Here is a 23,865-nt window from a genome sequence, read left to right on the forward strand (position 1 = left end):
ACTTTTTCCATATGGGACTGATATGGGATTATAGGCTACGTTTCATCTATTCACTTGATTCTGAAGCATCTTTGATTTAAACAAGCCCGATATTTCTGAATCATCTTGCATCTAAAATGATTAAACTTGGCAATTTTGATGTATTTTTCACATTTCTGGTTTGTTTATTTGTTTATTTAGTACACAGCAAAACATTAATTTTAATATCACATCAAAGTGGGTGCCCTTCAATCGTGTCGAAAATATGGTGTAATATTACTTACCAAAAAGGACAAAATTATCATTAACTCAGTGCATGCACTGACATTACGCTGATTTTACTGCTTTTGTTTATTTTTGTGACCATAAAAATTACATGAGATTTTCGACATGATTGAAGTGCATCCTCTTGGATGTAATATTAAAATTTATGTTTTGCTGTGTATATAATCTTCATATGACTAACCATCTTAAGGGGGATTTCCGGTTCAATTGACCTAAACTTTGGATTTTTTTCCAGGGAACTGGTAAGAGTTAGAGACCTGAGTTTTTTGTCAAATCTTTATTCATTCTTGCTCTACAACTGGGAATTTTTTCAAGTCCAAAAATCCAAAATGGCGTCCAATATGGCGGCTGCCCGGCGGGTAGTTCCCAAAACTGCGAGCAACCCAGAGGTCGCAAATCGTCACCTAGAAAGAAAATCGGCTCAGTTTCTTGAAGAGTATAGTTCAGAGAATGGAATAAACTAGAATCTTTGTAAAATCTCTAAATTTGACAAAATGGCGGGCATTTGAAAAAAAGTCATTTACCTAGTTTCACGTATACTTGCTGTTTCGATACCATGGTCGTAAGTACTTCATGGATTGTAATGAAACATGACAGACGTAAACAATACGCTTTGAACTACTTTTGCTCAAATTTTCAGATTTTTAGATTTTTTAGTCACACGGTTAAGAAGATACAGACAAATTTGTGTATGCCATTCTCCGCGAATACACCCTTTAAATAAAATATTTTTGTTATTGTGTAATAATTGCTATTCATACACCCCTGAGCTGTGATTAAAGGCTTGCTGGTGACTTTTCCTGACGCTACATGGTGTTACATTCTTGTCTACTGCGTGAGGGAAAAGTGAAGAGTGAACTATACTCACTTGTAACCTCTTCTTGTTCCTTACAAATACAAAACATTATCATAATATATTATGATTCCATACACCCATAAAACATTTTTAATGCTTAATGAATGGAAGTAGCTCTGCTGTTAGTATAATATATTTATGTTATTGTAATGGACACTTATACCTAAAATACTAATCCTACGAACAGAGAAAAAAAAAACATATTCTCGCTACACATAACTGGATCGCACATATTTCGTTAGTTAATTAAATTCAACGCTCGTTCAAACAATTAGTTCTGGAGTGAAAACAAAAAGTGAAATTCGGTAATTTTCATATGAACATTTCAACTGGTCCTATCTGCATTGATCGATTTTTGAAATCGTGTTTCTTTTATGTTAATAACTCAGCTGCAAAAAAACTTCTCTTCTTTTAACAAACTATGTGTCAAAAAAAAAAAAGTATCGATCAATGAAGATTGGACGATAGGACCCATTACCTATGTATACAAGAAAGGTACGGGCCACCGCAAGGTGAATTAATTTGATTTTTATAACAGTAATCCCTTCATTTATGCGGTGGGTTGTACCATCCACCCACCGCTATTTATCGGCTGTCCTTCATCTAATTGAACTGATTTTCTGTAAATATCTAGTTCATGGTTGACACTTTAGTTTATTGGTTGAAGCACAACCGAGAAACAACGATGGGTGGACGGTACCATCCACCGCATATATGGAGGGATTACTGAATTTGTTGATTTTTTTTGGTCTTTACTGGCGTATACATTAATTAATCTTTTGTCCAAAAACAATCACCCATCTCGATGGTAGGTCACGGTGTCACCTGAATGCTAGATCTTATCTGAGACCCTACTTTTAATGAGCTGACATGCAGTAAAAGGATGGCATGACATTGGCGGTCCATCCCACAGCTGACTGACCGTGAACAAACAAGAAGCGTACCAGAGAGATTGTATGCAAAATCTGACCGTGCGATGGAAAATAAGACATGAAAAGTGTCATAAATTGTTGCATGTAGATACCGTTAGGTTATTCGTTCTTCACCGTTGAGTTTGTCTTCCAGACACAGGTACATTGATGCACCCACCCATGCATTTGCAACAGCTTTTTGTTCAAATCATGCATCTGAATCGAGGTTAGGAAGTGCAGAAGATAAATTTTACATAGTTTAACATGGGAAACACAAAAGATTTCGTTCTTCACCAATGCAAGATAAACGGACGTCAGTGCAACATTTCCGAAAACGTCCGTCTGCATTGTTTGCTAATTTGCCCCTTAAGTGGATAAAGTCAAGTCTATTTGACCGTCTTTGTATCTTGTTTTGTTACAGGTAGATAAAAGCAACCTGCATCGGTATCTACAGGAACATGAGCAAATCTTACTATTTGGAAAGGAAAGTACAAGTAAGTATTCCTCGATGTCACCACTCTGCAAGGTGCTTGGCGCAATTCAATTGCGCGCGCTTGGATTACCACGTGTTTGGTGGTGGTGGCTAGGCAGCTCACTTTCAGTTTACATTCATTTACTACGTTGGGCATCGGCTTCTGACCAACTGACTGCGTTAATGATTTTTTTTTTAATTTTCCACGCTTCGCACCCTCAGCCTTTGCACATTTGTCACGTAAAAAACGCGAAACACAACAGCTGGTTACAAAGCGCACCGGAAGTTGATCATTTCCCAGGCCAACCCGAGCATTTACCACCTCGCGTTGCCTCTGCACCATGCTCTGACTATTGTGGTGGCTTTTGATGGAATTGATTTCGGTTTTCCAGTTCGCAATTTCGTGCGGTTCGTTCAGTTCACGCACTGTCGCTGTCGTTTTGTTTTTAGATTAAGGTTTTCCACTTGTTTTGGTTTGTATGTTGTGCACAATTAATGCTATGGGAGCTATGGACAAAGTTCAAGTTCATCGTGGGCTTTAATATTGTTAATTGTTTCGCACACTCATTTATTGTTTATATGGAGAATTTAATTTGCCTAAAGATAATAACTTTATTTCAGATGACTTCAACATTGTTAGCGTACGACGAAGAAAACGTGAGGCGAGGTCATCAGAAAAGTTTATTCAGTTTAACATTAGCGATAACACAGGTAAATGATAATTGCAATAGTTCAAATTTATTTGAAAGTAATTATATGATTTATTACAGACGAAAACTTTTCTGTGAAATTGAAGAAATCAGAGATACTAATCGATGATTCTTTTGCATTTATCGAGAGCTACGATAATTCAACGCAACTAATAGATGATTCGTATCAATTAGTGCAAAAGTATGCAGACTGCTTCTATCGCAATGAGAATGCAGCATTCGATCTGTGTGAAGGTGGAATTCGGGGTTTGCTGAAATCGAACCAGTCTGACTTAATCTTACATCCACTGCCAGAACGATTCGGCTCTGATAACCATATACTAATTAATAGAAATAGTACTTCTAAGTTTACTGCTCATACAAACCAGACTGATAACAATGTGATATTTGAGCCAGATATGTCCAACTATGAACCTTCGTATTTTGCAACGGCAAACAAGGATCGAAATAAACGTCATATTAATAGTATAAAGGTTCCAGAGGTCCTTCATGTTGAAACTGCAATTTTCATCGATAAAGACCTCCATCGACACATGTCAAAGAATTTTCCTAAAAACACCGAAGCTCATCTCATTCGTTTCGTGCTAGCGATGATCAATGGCGTTCAACTACTCTACAATCATCCCTCGTTAGGCCATCCAATCAATTTCATCCTTAAACGATTAGAGATCCTACACAATGATCCAAAGGACCTCCGACGATCTAGTGATATTGATGTGTATCTGAACAGTTTCTGTGGTTGGCAGAGGAAGTTGAACCCGATTTCGGACGCCGATCCGGTACATTTCGATCATGCTGTGATACTCACTGGACTGGATCTGTATGTGGTAAGCAAGACCGGAAAGGTGAGCAATCAAGTCGTTGGACTCGCACCGGTGGCTGGCATGTGTACGATGACTTCCAGCTGCACTATCAACGAGGGAAAACACTTTGAAAGTGTGTTTGTGGTTTCGCATGAAATCGGTCATAAGTAAGTCAGTTTTTCGAGATCAAATTATGTATCTGAGATCAGAGATGGTCGTAAAATAGTGGATAGCAGGCCAGGGAGGCCACTGTTTAGATTTGGTGTTATGCTATAGGCAGTATTAATAAATGTCTTAATACTTGGGCCTACCGATTCGATTGTTCGTTAATCCTAAAAAAAAAATACTTGAAAACGCATACTTCTGCACCACTCTAGTTTGCAAAGCTTTCGAATCCTTGATTATTATTTTTATCGAAATTAATTAACATAATTCATTAAATTTAAAGTCATTGTACCTTTTAAGCCTGATTTAATTTTTGAAAATTCTGTCAAAAATTGTTTAATTACCTTCAGTGTCCATTGAATACCTATATTATTAACGACAAATGAATTACGGTTTTAATACTATTTAACTGAGTGGTACGGACTCGATCACTTTTAATTTTCATGTCCTTTTTTTGAAAAAACATAATTTTTCTTTTATTAGGGAGACAGCAAAAACGAAAACTTGTCTGAGCCCATCTAACAGACCACGTTTATTTTTCGTGTACTTATCAATTTCAACTTACTTATCGAAACTAATACCCCAACTTTGTTAATCAATTGATCTTTGTTTATTAATTACGGCTCCACGATTTGTGAAAACTTTTTGATGAAACATTGATACTTTCCACTCATATCGAATTGAAATAAAAAGTCGTGTCAGACGCTACTTTCTGGAAAGATATTTGACTGCTGCCGAACTTTATTTTATTTTGACCTCCTGTCTCTTGCGCTGAGTAAGAGATGAACTAGCCTCAGGCTAAAAATCTCTAAAATAAAGAAAAAAAAAAAAAAAAAAAAAAAAATCTTGCGCTGAGTACATATTTTTAATATGCACTGTACGTTGTCTTTTTCTATGTTATTATCGTATTGATTTTTTTTTTCTATGATTTCGTGAATTTGTCATGATGTCATGAAAATTCTAGAAAGTATCTGATGCCGTGGAAATTTTTGTGGTCCAGTTTCTTGTTTCCCTTAATCTTAGATATTTTTCAAAGGTCAACATCTTGAATATTTCTCTTGAATCCATGCAAAAAATCTTAAAATCTATATTTTGTATTTTTCCAGAACCTGTTATTTTTTAAATCCAAAATCGCTAAAAAATCCTCAGAATCACAATTGTTCAGAAAACATTCAGAAATAGCAAATGCAGTTACTGTTAATATCTACCGTCAAGCATTGCAATCTCATAAAAATGATGCATACATTTTCATAACAGATTCTTAATTTTAAGCTCAAAGACAAAAACCAACAGGCTCAGTGATGAAAGTATGAAAATCAGCATATTTGTTATGATTCAGCTGAGTTTTCAACTGTAGTAAATCGTACATTGCCGAAACATGTATGTAAACAAACTTTGATAGAGTCATAAGGGCTCAAGCACTCCTTGCTCAGAGCTTTTGACGGGAATGAACTGAGAATGAGCAAAACAGTTTTAAACTTGGAAGAAATTTCTGGCAGTTTTACAATTGGGTTGTTTAGGGGTATTGAGGTAAATGCATATCCGTAATCTAAATTCAAAATGAAACAGAAATTCAAAGTTTTATGAATTTTAGTGCAGAGCTATTTTAAATCAGTACGATTACATTAATAAAAATAACCATCTTAGCGCTTTTGGGTTGGACTTTGTATGGGAAAGATTTATCTATTAATTTAAATCTTGATTTCAAAATCGAGATGAATGTCTATGGGATTGATAAAAATTTCGTTGTCTTTAGAAAACGAAGCTTTTCAGAATGACCTATAAAAACCGGTATGTTTTTCGAAATTAAACACCTCTATAGCCTTGTAAAATAAAATCGATCGACTCCTTAGTACCCAGGAAAAAGTGCGCAATATGATTTCTTAAACATTTCTATGCTCAATCTCTTGGTTTCCATAGTTCAGTGTTAAAACTCATTAAGCCTTTTTGCGTTTGGGCTAGGTGGCTTTCGAATGATTTTCAGTAATAAATAAGTTGTAGCTTAGACATTAATCACATAAAACTTTGAATCTTAGAAAATTAAAAAAAAAACTGTTCGAGATTTTGGACTTAACCAATTTTTTTATGTGTGTGAAATGAGGGTGGTCCCTTAGTGAGTTATGAATATCACATTTTACGAGGTATTATAGTTTTTAACATGTAGGGGAGATGGCTGTAATGTCGGCCTAAATGCCCCTAATTTAGGACCATACATAAATTCAGCAATCGAATAAATTTTCAATAGTTACCAAAAATATCCATTAGTCCCGTCCCAATGACGCGGTCATCTAGATAAAATTGATAAACAGCAGATTTTTAGCGATGGGCCCAATCTTAGATCCATAGGCCAACATTAGAGCCATTTCCCCTATGTGACCTCTAAAAATTCGTTTTTAAATAACTTTTCACACATTGATTTATTGCACATCATTTAATCTAGACACTTTTGACGGTGACATATTATTCGACAAAGTTGTAAAACAATTAGCATGAAGAACAAGAAAAGCTCAATAGTGAAGGGATAATTTTGTTTCAAGGCATGATTACGTTTCTCTTGAAGATATTTTTAGGAGTATCGCTTTTGATGGAATAGCCTATAGTGGGGGAAAAGGTCGAGTCAGCGGGGTAGAATTTCAAGGCGTGGCCCAAACCCATGTACAGTGGCCGTTAAGGCCTGACACATGGCTCTCCGAATGGTTAAATGTCTACCCGTTGGACATCCCGACCGAGAGGACGCTATCATTCGTTAACGCGAGTTGCAAAAGCAGTGTCGGTAAGAAATTCGGGATGGGAAACCGAACATCTGGACGGATTTTCTAGATAGCATAAACTATTCTTCGGCCGATCTATGGAACCGGGTCAACGCCCTTAGCAGCAAACGACGTTCGAGCCCTCTCCAAGCGCGAGGCTCAACCATCTTGGACCCTGTAGCAGTTACAGACGAACTCGGAGAATACTTCGACAACCTGTCGTCCATTTCCAAATTTGATAACTGCTTTTAGCGCAAAATCAGGTTCTCAGCATCCTTTATTCGTGACTACAGGGTTCTCTCGGACACGAGTAATCTGGAAATTCTCCAGGCCTTCTACTGTCAGGAGTTTCTACATGCACTTAGCTGCTGCAATGGGAAATCCTCTGGCCTGGATGAAATTGAATATCTGCTAATAAAAAAAAACCAGCCTGTTCCTGGTAGACTAAGACTGCTTAGCTTTAACCAGCTTTGGAAAACCGATACGTATTCAACGCGGGACATCACAAAATTCCGACCAATCGCGCTTACTTGCTGCATGGCCAAAGCGCTTGAGCGGATGGTAAACCGTCGGCTAAAGGAGGTCCTTGAGACCGACGATCTTCTCGACAATCTGCAGCATGCTTTTCGGCAAGGCAATGGGATTTCAACGTACTTTCGCGACTCTCAGCGAGGTCCTCAAAGATGCCAAAGACACAGACCTCCACAAGGAGATAGCCTCATTAGACACCTCAAAAGCATTCAATCGTACCTCGTTTTAAAGCAACTCGAAAGCTGGAGTCTGCGTGACCACATCATTCAATTTGTGAAGAACTTCCTGGTGGACAGTTCGTTCCGAGTCTCGGTAGGGAACACCAATTATCGTCCTTTCCGGGAGGAAACTGGAGTTCCTCAGGACTCGGTTATTGCCATCACTTTGTTTCTGGTGTCTATGAACAGCGTTTTCAATCGTCTCCCGGGCAACATCACATTTTTGTATAAGCGGACGGTATTCTAATAGCCACCTCTGGTTGGACCCCAGCACGCACAAGATTTAGGGATCAAGCAGCAGTCTCCAACGTAGTCAGGTAGGCTGAATCAGAATGTTTTCAGCTCTCCGCCGGAGCAAGTGTAAGATGCCACGTCTGCTCTTCCAGGCACCGTGTTTGCGGGCCATCCATCAGGATTGCGAACTAAACGATCCCGTTAAGAAAGACACTAAAATAATGGTTGCAAATACTCATTTCAAAAAGTCCGACGCGTTTAAGCTTTTCCGGAAACGTGGAACACCCGTACATTTCGAAGCGTACTCGGCTCTTGAACGCGAACTCAAGAGCCTCATCAAAGCCAAGAAACGCGGATACTGGCGGCAATTCGTGGACGGATTATCGCGCGAAACGTCGATGAATACGCTTTGGAATGCGGCGCGAAGGATGCGTAACCGGTCTTCACACAACGAGAGTGAGGAGTACTCGGATAGTTGGATTCTCAAGTTCGCGCGAAAAGTATGTCCTGATTCTGTGCCGGCACAGATGATTCCTCGCGAAACGACGAATTCGGTAGACGAGATCAGCCAGCCTTTTTCAATGCTGGAGCTCTCACTCGCGCTCCTTTCGTGTGGCAATTCGGCTCCGGGGGCTGATAGAATCAAGTTCAACTTGTTGAAGAACCTCCCAGACGTCGCTAAGAGGCGCATGTTAAACTTGTTTGGTCAGTTCTTGGAGCTTAATATTGTTCCGGATGATTGAAGGCGGGTGAGAGTTATAGCCATTAAAAAGCCTTGAAAACCCGCGTCAGATCACAACTCGTATCGTCCCATTGCGATGTTATCGTGTATTCGAAAATTGTTGGAGAAAATGATCCTTTTTCGCCTGGACAAATGGGTTGAGTTGAACCACCTACTCTCAGATACTCAATTTGGTTTCCGTAGGGGCAAGGGAACGAACGACTGTCTCGCGTTGCTTTCCACTGAAATTCAGTTGGCTTTTGCTAATAAAGAGCAAATGGCTTCTGTCTTCTTGGATATTAAGGGGGCTTTTGATTCAGTATCGGTTGAAGTCCTTTCAGACAAACTCCACGCTTGTGGCCTTTCTCCATTAATTAATAACTTTTTGTACAATTTGCTGTCAGAGAAACATATGAGCTTTTCTCATGGAAACTCTACAGCTTCACGATTTAGCTACATGGGCCTCCCCCAGGGCTCATGTTTAAGCCCCCTTCTGTATAATTTCTACGTCAGAGAAATTGACAATTGTCTAAGGGACAACTGCACGTTGAGACAACTTGCAGATGACGGAGTAGTGTCTATGACAGGACCCAGAGAGGCCGACCTGCAAGGACCCTTACAGGATACCTTAGACAATTTGTCTACTTGGGCTATTCAGCTAGGTATCGAATTCTCCACGGAGAAAACTGAGTTGGTCGTTTTTTCTAGGAAGCATAGCCCAGCACAACCGAAGCTTCAACTTTTGGGTAAGCCGATCACTCATTCCATGTCTTTCAAATATCTTGGGGTCTGGTTCGATTCCAAATGCACCTGGAGATCCCACATTGAGTATCTGAAGCGGAAATGCCAACAAAGGATCAATTTTCTCCGAACAATTACCGGAACGTGGTGGGGAGCCCATCCGCAAGATCTTCTAACGTTGTACCGGACAACGATTTTATCGGTTTTAGAGTACGGTAGTTTTTGCTTCCAATCGGCGGCTAAAACTCACATCATCAAACTGGAACGTATCCAGTATCGTTGTCTTCGTATCGCGTTAGGATGCATGCACTCGACTCATACGATGAGTCTCGAAGTGTTGGCGGGCATGTTGCCACTATCGGATCGGTTTTCGGAATTGTCCCTCAGGCTCCTCACCCGTTGTGAAGTTATGAACCCACTGGTAATCGAAAACTTTGAGAAGCTTCTTGAGCTAAACCCTCAAACTCGTTTTATGTCATTGTACTACGTGTACATTAGGGTGTTTCATTTTGAAAAAAGTGATGAATTTTTGATAGGCCACCCTCCAGTTCGATTCATAGCCCCAAAATATGAACCTGTGCAAAAAATGGTAAAGATTGATGAAGGTTTAGAGGTCGCGCCAATGATTTGGATTTTGTATGGAGATTTTGGTGAATTAGTATGGGAAATTATTGATTTTCGTTTACATTGCTCTAACTTTGGTTGTAGTTGTCCAAACGTTGAAAAAAAAAAATATGTGGTTGTCATGACAATGATCAACAAGCCTGTTGTTGTTGCGATGAAATTGGCGTTGTTGCCTTGTACATATTCATCTGTCAATTTACCCTATTTTGCCATTTTTTCACATTTTTATAATTCTTGATACGCTGCAAAACTGAGCGTAGCAACTGTAGGCTTTTTGTTTATTGCCATAGCAATAACATACTAAATTTTTTCGACATTTGGACAAGTAGAAGCAAAGTTATAGCGATATAAGCGATTTTTTAAATTCTTCCATAGTAATTCCCATACAAATTTCAAATCATTGGCGCGACCTCTAAACCTTCATCAATCTTTACCAATTTTTGCACAGGTTCATATTTTGGGGCTATGAATCGAACTGGAGGGTGGCCCATCAGAAATTCATCACTTTTTTCAAAATGAAACACCCTAGTGTACATAACACAGGATGTCAGCCCTTCGCAGCATAATCCCTATCGTGTTTGCTTCTCCGACTTCGACAGTTCTGTTCATTTTGATTTATCCATGACGCAAGAGATTCGCGGAATCCCAGAGCATCATCGTTCCAAGATTGCTCCGTCAATTTTCGCTGCAAAGTTTGGCCAAGTTGATTCCGCAAGATCGTTTTTCACAGATGGATCACTAATAGAGGCGTCCGCAGGTTTTGGTATTTATAACGAATTTCATAGCGCCTCTCGAATGCTTCATGCTCCTTGTTCCGTATATGTTGCTGAACTGGCGGCAATACATTATACGCTAGAAACGATCGCCTCACTTGCACCAGATCATTATTTTATTTTTACGGATAGTCTCAGTTCTGTCGAGGCTATTCGCTCCATGAGGCCGGTAAAGCACTCCTCGTATTTTCTCATGAAAATACGAGAGCTTCTAAGTGCTTTATCTTTAAGATCTTTTGTCATCACCTTTGCATGGGTCCCATCTCATTGCTCGATTCCGGGCAATGAGAAGGCGGACTCGCTTGCAAAGGTGGGCGCTATGGAAGGCGATATTTACGATCGACAAATCGCCTACGACGAATTTTTCTTCATTTATCGTCAACAGTCACTTGCCAGCTGGCAAAATAAATGGAGTGAATGGAGTTTGGGACGATGGTTATATTCAATCATCCCTAAGGTGTCGAAGTGTCCTTGGTTCAAGGGGTTGGATGTGGGTCGAGACTTCATTCGTATGATGTCTCGCCTCATGTCCAATCACTACTCGTTAAACGCTCACTTGTTCCGTGTTGAGCTGGGGGACAGTAATCTCTGTGAATGTGGACAAGGTTACCAGGACGCAGATCACATTATTTGGTCATGTGCTGAGCACCGTGGAGTCAGATCCGAGTTGTACGATTCCCTTCGGGCTCGAGGTAGACAACCTAATGTTCCAGTTCGGGATATTTTGGCTAGACGCGATCTGGAGTTTATGCAACTCATATATGTTTTCTTGAAGAATATTAACCATAGATTGTAAGTTTGATTAACCTTGTGTTTAGTTTGTGTTTTGTATGTGTGTGTGTATTTTTTTTGTAGATTTGTTTCTGTAATAATTGTATAATTACAGAGTTGATATAACGTCGATAGGATTAAGTATATGTTTTAGAAATAGTGACATTTTTTAATCATAAATCATATTCCAAATCTCCTTTTCCCTCTCCCGATCCAAACAATTGTCATCCGCTAACCTCGAGAAGACCGCGAGTAATCGGTTCCAATCCTTTAATTTTAGATTTAAGACATTTATAATGTATAAAGAAAATGATAACTTGGCTCTGTAAAGTTTATTCGATTGAGCCTGTACAAATAAAGTAATTAACAACAAAAAATACTCATTTCAGCTAAAATAATGTTTTTCGGAATAATAAAACCAAAAGATGGTATGATGGCATGTTTTACTTGTAACTTACAAGAAGAGGTTACAAAGTATGCGTTTGAAACATAAAACCTGTAAATTTTGCTTTCTATAAGTCACAATCAGCGATTTTCTGATCGCTGAGTGAGTGAGTGAGTGAGTGAGTGTGTGAAAAATCGCTGATTGTGACTCTCATGAAGTGAAATAAACAGGTTTTAATGTGTCCTCTTCTTGTTCCTACCAATTCAAAATATGATCATGGCATCTAACAATTTCATAACTAAAAAAACATTGTTTTAGCTGAAATGAGAATTTGCAACCTTGACTGAAAGTGTTAGGAATAACGGTTGACCGGTCACTGAGATTCGACCAGCACCTTCAAGGGGTCGAAGAGAATGGTCGTAGCAGAAACAACTTAATTCGTACCATCTCCCGTCCCCACCGCTCCAACAACCGGGATGTTCGCTATCGGGTTGCCCAAGCCATCGTTGATAGCCGCCTCACGTACGGGCTGCAACTAACCTGTATTGCTACAGATAAAAATCTGCAAGTACACGCACCCGTGCACATCAACTACGTACGCATTATCTCTGACATCCTACCCTCGACGCCAGCAGATGCTGCCTGTGTAAAATTTGGTATCGTCCCTTTCCGGTATCGCATATACGCAGCCATCGTGAACAAAGCAACCGCATACTCAGCAAAAAACACCAGAACAGATAGAATCTGCCTTAACAACGAGGGAAACAGAGTCCTCCGTCTAGCCGCCGACGCAGAACTCCCACCAGTAGCCGAGAATCACTAGAATGAAGTCAAAAGTTGACCTTCAGCATCCAACATTGATAACCGAATCAAGGATAAATTCAGAGCCGAGGACAACTTTGCAGCGCTACGGAGAGCGGTAGCAGAGCTAATTTGGTCGTAGCCTTACCATGCGCACTGCTACACCGATGGATCACGATCGCTGCAGTCTGAAAGGGGATTTCTGGGAGCATCTCTCCGACCAATCTAAGTATACCCTCGCAATGCTCAGTTTTATGAGCCGAAGCAGGTGCGATTTCCTACGCGATTGCGGCAGTCACGAATCGACCTTATTCTCTCGGATTCCCACACTGCAATTAAAGCCCTCTCATCGGAAGTCGCGGTCCACCCCTGGATCCAGGGAATTGTTAAAAATTCACCTCGAAACACTACACTACCCGGAAACTGTGTGATCCCAAAGCGGACCTCTTAGCCGGGGATGGACAGTTTTCCACTACAGGACGTCAGGAGATGGATAACAAACACCATACGGAAAACAATAGAGACGAAATGGCCAGATCGTTCCTCATCAGCAAGGAAGCACCGAAAAATTTAAGGACCTCAAGAAGCTGCGCGACCTAAGAGTCTTTTCGTGACTCAGGACGGGACACTCCCTGATCTCGCGGGATTTCAGTGGTGCACCATTCCAGAAGACTTGCGGCCAGCATACAGGAAGTGCTAGGGGATGAGCTGACCACCCAGGCAGCAGTATTGGGCTTCCTGAAGGACGTGAAGCTATACTTCACCACACTGTTCTTGTTATCTGTCTTGTTCGGAACTTATTCGGATGGCACTAGTCTAGTAAATTACGTGTCCTTAGAATGTTTTTGTGTTCAGTTTCAAGTTTCTTTTAATTGCTCACTCTACACTTGATTTGACTCATTTATGTTGAAGTTCTTATTTACTTTATTAAGCAATTTTAAAACATTTACAGAAGAGATTTAAAATAATCATTAAACTATTTAAAATCGAAGACATCGTATTAAAAAGACTGGCAACTTTGCCAGAATCCAAATGACAAATACAATAGCGCTGTACTTGAGTGAGGTTGGAGTATCACATATAAAATACACAAACCTTTCTTCTGGGGTTGGAATATTTGCTGAAAAATTCGTTGACCCCTCTACCCGGTATATTGGATAAAATATGATGGATAAATGACGTAGTATTTTAGGGTGTCCAGTCATGTAAAAAATACGCTACAAGCGGGAGTGGGTTCAAAGTTGATACTTCATCAAACGTAAACAAAAGTTTAACGTTTGTTTACGTTTTGGTCCACCTCTCCCTTGTAGCGTATTTTTCACTACATGGCTGGTCACCCTACTAAAAATACCATAACCACAGACAAATAAACATAACAGTGGCAATTTGTTCATCAAACACGCATTTAACGGTCAATTTAAATGTTTTTAGTTTGTAGTACCGCCACCTGTGTCGCACATAGTCAATAACCCTTGTGTTTGAAGTTTACATACTTACGCTTTCTGTTCAGCCTACTACCCATCACAGTATACTCAACAGATGGCGGTAATGTTTTAGCGACGATGTTTTATATTGAAAAATATTCTCTATGTCTGTTTGTCTGTGCCCGAAAGATAACCCATATTATTGAACTATTTCACAAATGGTTTGGATGATACTCTGAACACGTCGTTAAGCAAAATAACCATACAAATTTTATTAGGGCACCCAAAAATGGTTGATTAGTTGGTTGTCTTTATTAAGGATATTTTCAGCCAAGTCATCCAAAAATGCTACGTCATTTATGCATCTTCCCTAACCGAAACTCCTGATCTGGTCAATGGTTTTTTGGTAAAACAAATCGTGGTTTATTTTAAGTATTGTTTGATGCGTTAATTGACACTCTTATTTGATATTGTACTTTTTCTACACTACCTGTAGCTTAGGAATGCGACACGACACTTCGGAGAATAATTGTGATCCCAGTCTGTATATTATGTCTCCGACACTTGGAAGTGGTAAAATCACATGGTCCGCATGCAGTCGCAATTATCTGAGCTCCTTTTTGAAGTACGTATATACTCTATAATCGATGTGTGGATTGATTGCAGGTATGCTGTAACATTATTTATATATTCCAGAACAACTCAAGCGATTTGCTTATTCGATCGAGGTCATTATGGACCAAGTTTAGACCATGCTGCCCAGGGCATGTTGCCCGGCGAACGTTTCGATGCAGACCAACAGTGTATGCTCAAGTATGGAAAGGACAGCATTCGATCTCAGACTCAAAACATTGCCGATATTTGTCGAGACTTGCACTGCCAGAGGGATCGATACACATGGACCTCGCATCCTGCACTAGAAGGGACTGCATGCGGAACACTTTTGGTAAATCATTTATCGCTTTGGATTTTTGGTAAAGTTTCGCGAATTTATAGTTTTCAATTTTAGTGGTGTCGAAGTGGGGTTTGTGTTTCGAAAATTCCAGGTCTTACGATTCAGTCCAGTGGGAAACACATAACTGCTTTTAAGACTATCGATAAGAAGGCATTTATTGAGGGGTTGAAGTTTGCTAGTTTGAAGCAAGACACCTCCAGGATATTGAATACCATTCCAACATGGGATGCTTGGGGAGAGCCAACCGAGTGTGAATCGGGCTGCTTATATGGCGAATCAGGACGCCTCAAAGAAGGCAGCGTGGGTTTGCGGCAGTATAGTAGAACTTGTCTAGATAAAAGGTAATGCATAATTTTTAGTTTAAGTTTATTACAGTTTACGTAATTTGCTTTAATTGATAGGAATAGTTGCGCTGGATCAAATAAAAAATATGAAACTTGCATAGCAAAACAGGTGATCATTCTATTTTAGGTCATAAATTGCCTTAATAACTAAATCGGCATTTTCAGTGTTACAACATCGCGCGAACCACCATACTAGAATTTGCCAATCAAATTTGCGACCGAGCCAAGGCGTTTGATTCCGATATATTGGGTTTAGGTCTGCAGAAAGTTGCCGATGATCCGGAAGATGCATGCAAAGTTTTCTGTGAAGCAAAATCTGGTGAACCAAAAACCAAAAGTTGGATCTTCCCCGATGGGACAGCATGCCGCGTTCAGAATGCTGATTTTGATGATTACTTCTATTGCATCAGTGGGACATGTCAGGTAAGTGGCAGTTTTTTAACTGAATTTGAACGAATAAAGACAGTAAAGAAAACTTTTCCTTGCTTTTCTTATGATGACAGTGAAGTTAACTCTTTTATTCATACGGCCCAATGTTATGAAACAAGGAAAATTAATTAATTCATACATTGTAGGGTTAAATCTTTAACGCCATCTCGTTCATATTCTAATACTGTAGTCTGTAGATATAGGCAAATCATGTTTCGAATGCTGACATTTTTAATTTTTCAGAAATTTTCCTGCAACAGCTCGTCAGAAAACTTCTACCGAATTGATCCAATGTTTTGTCCCGAGAGCTTTACCCCAGCTGATAGATTGAGCAATAGCATTCAACAAGAGAATGGACGAGATTATAAAAGCCTCAATATTTTACAAAACATTCATACCACCAGTCGTAAACTGGAGAATGTGACTCAAAACTCTGGTAACTGTTACAGATTTTCGTATGTAGCCATCGTTAATGCTTTCTTTTCAGTGCTTTACAACTTTCCAGAACGGAGACGCTTTCCCGAATCAAACTTTTACAAAGCTGATACATACGGTAGATGGAGAGCTCGGCAGTTTGAGCCGGAAAAATACGACAAGCTATCGCAGCTACGATCTCGGAAAAATCAGTGGGATGTCAAGTCCGGGTGCCACTTTAGCTGCATGGAAAAATCTAAGGGAATTCAAATTGTTGCCTCGAAGATGGATATCCGAACGAGCATTCAACTATGCACTCCAAATACAATCGTTTGTTCTTTTACTCAACAAGTAGATTCTCCTGTTTATCACGATTTGAACCATTATATTCTTATTTTCAGGCTTGCGACAAGGTCGCCACAACTTACGAGTACGCGACAAGGTTATGCAAACGATATCAGCTAAAGGTACGTGGCCTCTCCGGCATCGGTATGCAAATTGCTCCTAGCGTGGAGGATCCGGATCGAAGTTGTCGCATTGCATGCCAGGATAATTTCATTCGACATCGGTTTTACCTTGTTAATGGGGAGCAGGGGCATTTTCCGTTCGGTGCTCGATGCAACCATGACGAACCGAACCGATATTGTGTCAATGGAAAGTGTTTGGTGAGTGAAGGTGATGCATTTTTCTACAACGAAGGATACATGTTTTTTTTTTCGTTTCACAGCGATTTGGAGAAGACGACACGCCTGTCAACGAATCATACAATAGCTTAGCACATCTTCGAACGAAACGAAATGTAGGAAGGGTTAGAAGACATTTCGAATACTTTTCCCCGGTTAACGTAACCGAACGCATTAGTCAAGCGTATCTCGAAAACTTGATAGCTAATATCGATTTTACAAGGACCACTGGTAAAGCGATACAACTGTTTATGCCATAGTTTTTCTAACTGTTGATTATTTATTTTAGGAGACATTCTCGAGGATAACATCGATTTCAGAAATCCAATCTATTTCATTCCATGAAAAAGGAATATGAAGTCAAACATTTAGGCATTTCAATGGGAAACTTTTGTAAACTATTTATTTACTAGATATATAACCATTGATATATAAATTTGCAATTTGTATAAATCATTATCTGGATCAGCGTGTGTTCAAATTATTTTTTTCACAAGCCTTCTATACACCCAAACGAAGGATGTAAGATTTGCTTATAATTATGAGGGATTCATAATCGCAGGATGTTAACTAGTGGAGACCACATGAACGGAGGATGCGACATACCGAGCTGCGGTGCAATGCATTTTTTTCGACACTCATCCGCATAAACGCGAACCATCACTGGACCTTAACTTTAACTAAAATGATTATCGAACTTTACATGAACGTTTGTGCTATAAAGTTTTAACCTTGTGCATTATGTTTTTTTTTTAGTGGACCTTACAAATAATGGGTTGTTAAAGGGGGAGTACACTTTGATTTTTCAAGTAAATGCATTTTTTTTGGCTTAAAATGTTCCTGGGGATGTATACTTTAATTTAGAAAAGACTCCAAGTCCGCCAGAATATTCCTTACCGCTTTACGAAGCGACATGTACCGGCGTGCTGAGAGAGAGATTTTATCTTTAAACGCGTTTATCTCGAAACGGGATTTTTCAAACAGGCGTGGGAAATAACTCTAACCAGTTATCATCAAATTTGGATATCGCCTAGGTTTTCTTGTTCAGAATTAAATTCTGCTTAGAAATACGTATCCACATTTTCGATTTTGTCAAAAATGGATTTTTAATCCACGATTTTGTAAGCATTTTTAGGGTGAAAAATGGACTTTTTTTTCTAAGGCCACAAGTTCTGAAAAAATTAATTAAAAAAAAAATCGGAATACGTATTTCTAACCCAAATTTCATTACTAATCAGGATTTTTGTTCGATTTATGTTCCAGGATCACATGGAAAGGAGTATTTTCCCACGCCGTTTTCCGACTTCCGCGCGAGGACGCCCGCGCGACCTGGTGCACCGGCCACGGGGAGACGCCAATCGAGTTCAAAAAAAATACAAATTGTAGTTCGAAGGATGACTAATAAATGGGTTATAACGTATTTGCCCTCCCTGAGTGTTTTATTGCTTACAAAAATTAACGAAAATGCTTTACTTTTTGGACGTTCAAATCAAAGATGAATACTAAGATGAAACGATGAAACTGTTCGAAGAAAAACTTTCAATTTAAGTGTCCTCTTTCACGGTCCCTTTCATCCAATGAATACCTCCAGTATGCAAGGTAATTTTGTGGTGTTGCTGCCCCCTCGGTAGAGATGACATTTTGCGCAGCCCAGTGGCAGGCGCGTAGGCAACATGTTATACGGTGACAGCGGGCCCAGCACAGCAAAATAAATGATTTGAGCCCGGGACATGCTGCCTACTGTCAAACGCTGCTGTTGGTATAGGCCTTGTCACTGGCCTGATTTTGCGCGCTTTTTTATCAAAACAATCACACCAAAATCAGAGATGTCCCATTTTTTAATTACTCGATTAGGGGAGCTAATTAGGTGATTTTTGCAAATGTAATCGTACTTACACTACCGATGATAAGTTTAAGAACACCCCAAAAAACCATGCAAATATCCTGATGAATGTGGGCGTCTTAGTGGAATACCTGTATAATGAGAGAGAGAGAGAAGGATTAGTATTTTCCATTTAATTCCACTACTTTATTTGCTTATCCTTGACAGATACGCGTATGTCGTCTACAACGTGCGGACTTCTTCAGTGTCTTGTCGAGTATTAGTACAAGACACTGAAGAAGTCTGCACGTTGTAGACGAAATACGCGTATCTGTCAAGGATAAGCAAATAAAGCAGTGGAATTAAATGGAAAATACTAATCCTTCTCTCTCTCATTATACATGCAAATATTTTTTGTTCAATTTTCGATCTCCAAAGGTTATTTGAATGGTATGAATGGTATAGCATAAGGGAAGGTCAATTAATTATGTCACGCAAATTTGGCCCATTTTCAACCCCCTCTCTCCTTTGTCACATTTTTATATGGACCTTAATTGTTTTTTGTAAGGCTCGTCACAGTTTCCAAAACCCCCCTCCCCCTTAAAATGTGTCACATAATTAATGGACGATCCCTAAGTGTTCTACTGCTACTTTTATTTCAAAATTTGGCCAACCCAATTCTGAGAAAATAAGTCACGATTCTCTAGAGTATATTTTGAAAAATATTGTAACTTTGGGTGAACTTTTAACACATAAAATTTGAAAATTATATTGAACAATCTGTCTACGAGGAAAGTTCCATTCAATACCTTTCAAATGATCTAAAGAGAACGAAAATTGGACGTAGCATAACAGAGATATGAACATAACAAATGTCATGTTTTTTTTTTGGGGTGTCCTTAAACTTATGTTCGGGAGTGTATTTAAAATAGTTCCAGCAAAGATGAATACTAAGATGAAACTGTCGGGAGAAAAACTTTCTATTTTAGTGTCCTCTTTCAAGGTAATTTTTTGGTTTTGCTGCCCCCTTGGTAGAGATGAAATTTTGCGCTCATTTTGATCAAAACAAACACACCAAAATCAGAGGTGTCCCATTTTTTAATTACTCGATTAACAACTAAAGGCCTGTATAGAGATCGAAGCGAAGCGAAAACCTCATACAAAATACTAAATTTTTCACCAGCGTGAAAAACGCAATTGGCTAATTTTTCACTTCGCTTTGAACTGTAAACAGATACGATCCAGCGAAATCTAATGTTGTGGATAGCATCTTTTTCGCTTACGTTTATTTTTTTTCGCGCATGCAGCGCTCGCGAAAAGAGCAGCAGCTAAGCGAAAAGTTGACGTTTCGGAAGAGCGTATCTGTCAGATTTTCACTTCACCGGAGGTGTAAACTGATCGATTTCGTTTCACATGAACTGTAAACTGCGAAAAAAGGAAACTGAAAAATGTTTGTGGAACATTTTTTCACAACCTTTTTCGCTAGCGAAATTTCATGATTTTTCGCGTGCTTCTAATTTCGTTTCACTTCGATCTGTATACTAGGCTTAATCAATTAATTATGTTTTGTTGTTTTTGATATCATCCACATACAGAGGGCCAGTCACTTTCGAATGTATGGGAATGGTAGGAAACCATTTGGAAATGCATGAAAATTTTCAGTTTTTATTCGTTATCGTCTTTATGGGCATTACTATCAACAATCAATACGAAACTAACGATTTTAAATTGGCTCACCACTTTAGTAGCCTATTGGTCCCAAGCAAACGATTAACGTACCCTATTCTAGTTGAAATTCTATTACTACACTATGTTTGTTTTGATTCGCTATGAAAGTTTGACAGATAACATCAGGGGTGTGTGGATTTATGCAGAACATGCAGGGGTGAGTGAAATAGCTTGGGACTGCTTGGGACCGTTGTTTTGGTACTGAGTGAGCCAAAAATAATAATGATTTTCTTCGGGACCTACTAGTCTTAGAGTTACCTCTATGTTACTATGGTGATAAAATAAACACTCGTTTATTTGTTTCCTTCTGTGAAAGCATGTTTAGTCACAAATCGTGGATTTTCTGATATTCTCCATACTGCAAAAAAGATTTTCCTACCACTGAAGGGGCGACATCTCTCGGATCTTCAGTATAGCTACTACTCACATCATATAATTAATTATTTTTTGTTCGCTGTGCTGCAATTTTTCCACCAATGAGAGTGCAGCAAATGTTTGAAACGATCGGTGATGATCCTCTGGAGTAGTTAATCCTTATATCGGCATGATATAACCAATTAAAGCCTGGTGCGCAGTTGAAAAGTAATGACGTTTTTACGTGCTACGGGATAGGACACGGAATGCTAAAGAAATTTCTTTTAATTAGCATTTGTTGACCCAGTACGCAGTTCAAAAGAAATCGGTAAAGGAAAGATCGATAACATTAGTATCGTGATCGATATGAAGGTGGCGCATTCTGAATGCAATTTCATTTTCCTTGCGGAATAATGGTCTGACCAATTATTCCGTTAGGTAATTTTAACGTTTGTTATAAAAATGATGTTTTGGATGCATTTTAACAACATAAAAATGGATAATTGTTGATTTTAAAATTAGACGACACCTACATATGATCTCAAAATTTAGCAAAAGACACCTCCCTATAGCTGTCAAATTTACTTTTGGGAATATTCCTCAAACATTACTTTTCCGTTTTCTTTTCAGCTGCGTACCAGGCTTTTCAAATATTTTACTTTTCGGTTCGTTAATCGATTAATCGATTATTCGAATGAAAATCGGCCATCACTAGATGAATGTGAAACGTCATTTAAAATATATGGACCGTACATAAATAATGATACAATTTGAAAGAGACCGGGGCTTATCACAAATTACGTCCACACGGTAACTGAGAAATTTTGTTCGAGCCTCCATGTCTGTTCTCTGTGTTGGCGTCTTGCAGTGAAACTTTTCCAAGCTTTCGCCACCTACATTTCGAAGTGAGAACTACTAGAAGGAGGATAGTTTCCAAATTTTCCAAGTAAAACAGACGCTCTTTGGGGCGGTCCATAAAGAAAAACTAATAATTTCCCGTGGAAACTTTTGCTTGAATCGTGTAAGAAAACGTGTTTGAAAACTATTTGTTATTATTTCGGTATGGATCGGAGATGTTTTCATGGCAAATTATGCATAACAAGTTTGCACCAACAGCAAGAGGTTACCTCCTGCGCAGCTGCATTTTTCAGAAAATGGTAAATATGTGTGATTTTCACTAAGATGAAAGTGGAAATTAAGTGAATTTACTTAGGAAAGGTTGTATCAAAGATGAATACTAAGATGAAACTGTCGAAAGAAAAACTTTCTATTTTAGTGTCCTCTTTCACGGTCCCTTTCATCCAATGAATACCCCCAGTATGCAAGGTAATTTAATGGTTTAGCTGCCCCCTCGGCAGAGATGAAATTTTGCGTGCCTTTTTATCAAAACAATCACACCAAAATCAGCGATGTCCCATTTTTTAATTATTCGATTAACAACTAATCGAATATTTTTTGTTCGTTGTCCTGTCATTTTTGCACCAATGAGAGTGCTAAACTTGTTTGAAACGATCGGTAATGATCCTCTGAAGAAGTTAATGCGTATATCGGCATGATATAACCGATTACAAATTATTTACTGTTCGGTTCGTTAATCGATAAATCGATTATACGAATGAAAATCGGCCATCACTAGATGAATGTGAAACGTCATTTCAAATATAAGGACCGTACATAAATAATGAAACAATTTGAAAGGGACCGGGGCTAATCATAAATTACGTCCCCACGGTAACTGGAATAAACACGAGTGTTCACCGGTTGTATCATGCTGGTGGTAATAGAGAATTGGACGCCAATATTCAATAAATGTTCATTTTGGCCTTTTTTAAGCAAACATATTGATACTCACAATTTTCGACGGAAAACGCACCGGAACTTGATGTACTCAACACGCACCGTACTATAAAATGGTGCTAGATGGTCTCCAAAGTGATAACAAGATGGGAAATCATCTTTATTTTGAGTAATTGAGCAATTTACTTCTGTTTAAATCATATTTACGATGCAGCCAACGAACCGAAAAGTAAACTATTTATAATCGGTTAGATCATGCCGATATAAGCATTAACATCTCCACAAGATCATGACCGATCGTTTCAAACATGTGCTGCACTCTCATTGGTGGAAAAATAGCAGCACAGCGAACAAAAAATAATCGATTAGTTGTTAATCGAGTAATTAAAAAATGGGACATCTCTGATTTTGGTGTGATTGTTTTGATAAAAATGAGCGCAAAATTTCATCTCTTCCGAGGGGGCAGCAAAACCACAAAATTACCTTGAATACGGGGGGTTCTCATTGGATGAAAGGGACCGTGAAAGAAGACACTAAAATAGAAAATTTTTGTTCCGACAGTTTCATCTTAGTATTCATCTTTGATGCAGCATTGATGGAGCCTCGGATGGAGCCGCGAAATGAAATGAATATATCTAATGAAAGTTCAACTGGAAAAGTCAAAGATGCACATCAGTCTGATCGTAAAAACGTTTTCTTCTTCAATTGGGTTCTTTAAGGGTATTGAGGTAAATGCATATTCGTAATCTGCATTAGAAATGGAATCCAAACCCAAAATTTCATCAATTTTGGTACACTGGAACTATTTAAAATAAGAATGATTACATTTGCAAAAATCAACTTATTAGCGCCCCTCGGTGTCACTTTGTATGGGAGCGAGCTGTCAGTTTGTCAGTTTAGTGTCAAACAGTGATGTTATTATTTTGCTTTAAATATTGATTTAAAAATCGAGATGAAAGTGTGTGGGTTCGAAAAAAATATCGCTGTGCTCAGAAAACGAAGCTCTTTCAGATGATGTATAAAAACCGATGTATTTTTCAAAGTTAAAGAACCCAATTCGAATGTTATATTGGAAGGATTTTACACAGGTTTGATGAAAATTATGATTTAACGCTAATTTTTACGAATTTTATATGCAGTCTGTCAACAGTATCATCATCATGCAGTGGCGACATCTGCGTTGAG

General features: G+C 38.9%; 1 protein-coding gene across 1 annotated transcript in view; it reads left to right on the plus strand.

Annotated features, from left to right (window-relative positions):
- The window catches only part of stl (stall), a 56,324-nt gene extending 38,966 nt beyond the window's left edge, over nucleotides 1-17,358 (plus strand). Inside the window, exons 2-14 of the mRNA XM_065218080.1 lie at nucleotides 2,453-2,525; nucleotides 3,125-3,214; nucleotides 3,274-4,183; nucleotides 14,651-14,779; nucleotides 14,851-15,100; nucleotides 15,164-15,450; nucleotides 15,511-15,562; nucleotides 15,619-15,876; nucleotides 16,126-16,318; nucleotides 16,370-16,626; nucleotides 16,698-16,961; nucleotides 17,024-17,210; nucleotides 17,269-17,358. Coding sequence (XP_065074152.1) covers nucleotides 2,453-2,525; nucleotides 3,125-3,214; nucleotides 3,274-4,183; nucleotides 14,651-14,779; nucleotides 14,851-15,100; nucleotides 15,164-15,450; nucleotides 15,511-15,562; nucleotides 15,619-15,876; nucleotides 16,126-16,318; nucleotides 16,370-16,626; nucleotides 16,698-16,961; nucleotides 17,024-17,210; nucleotides 17,269-17,324 — 3,006 coding nt within the window. The 3' untranslated portion in view covers nucleotides 17,325-17,358. The remainder of the gene's footprint in view (nucleotides 1-2,452; nucleotides 2,526-3,124; nucleotides 3,215-3,273; nucleotides 4,184-14,650; nucleotides 14,780-14,850; nucleotides 15,101-15,163; nucleotides 15,451-15,510; nucleotides 15,563-15,618; nucleotides 15,877-16,125; nucleotides 16,319-16,369; nucleotides 16,627-16,697; nucleotides 16,962-17,023; nucleotides 17,211-17,268) is intronic.
- Nucleotides 17,359-23,865: the final 6,507 nt, after the last annotated feature.

Source organism: Ochlerotatus camptorhynchus, unplaced genomic scaffold (assembly GCF_037179485.1).
Source record: "Ochlerotatus camptorhynchus isolate MF236.1 unplaced genomic scaffold, CSIRO-AGI_Acam_v1.1 ptg000083l, whole genome shotgun sequence".
Classification (NCBI taxonomy): domain Eukaryota; kingdom Metazoa; phylum Arthropoda; class Insecta; order Diptera; family Culicidae; genus Ochlerotatus; species Ochlerotatus camptorhynchus.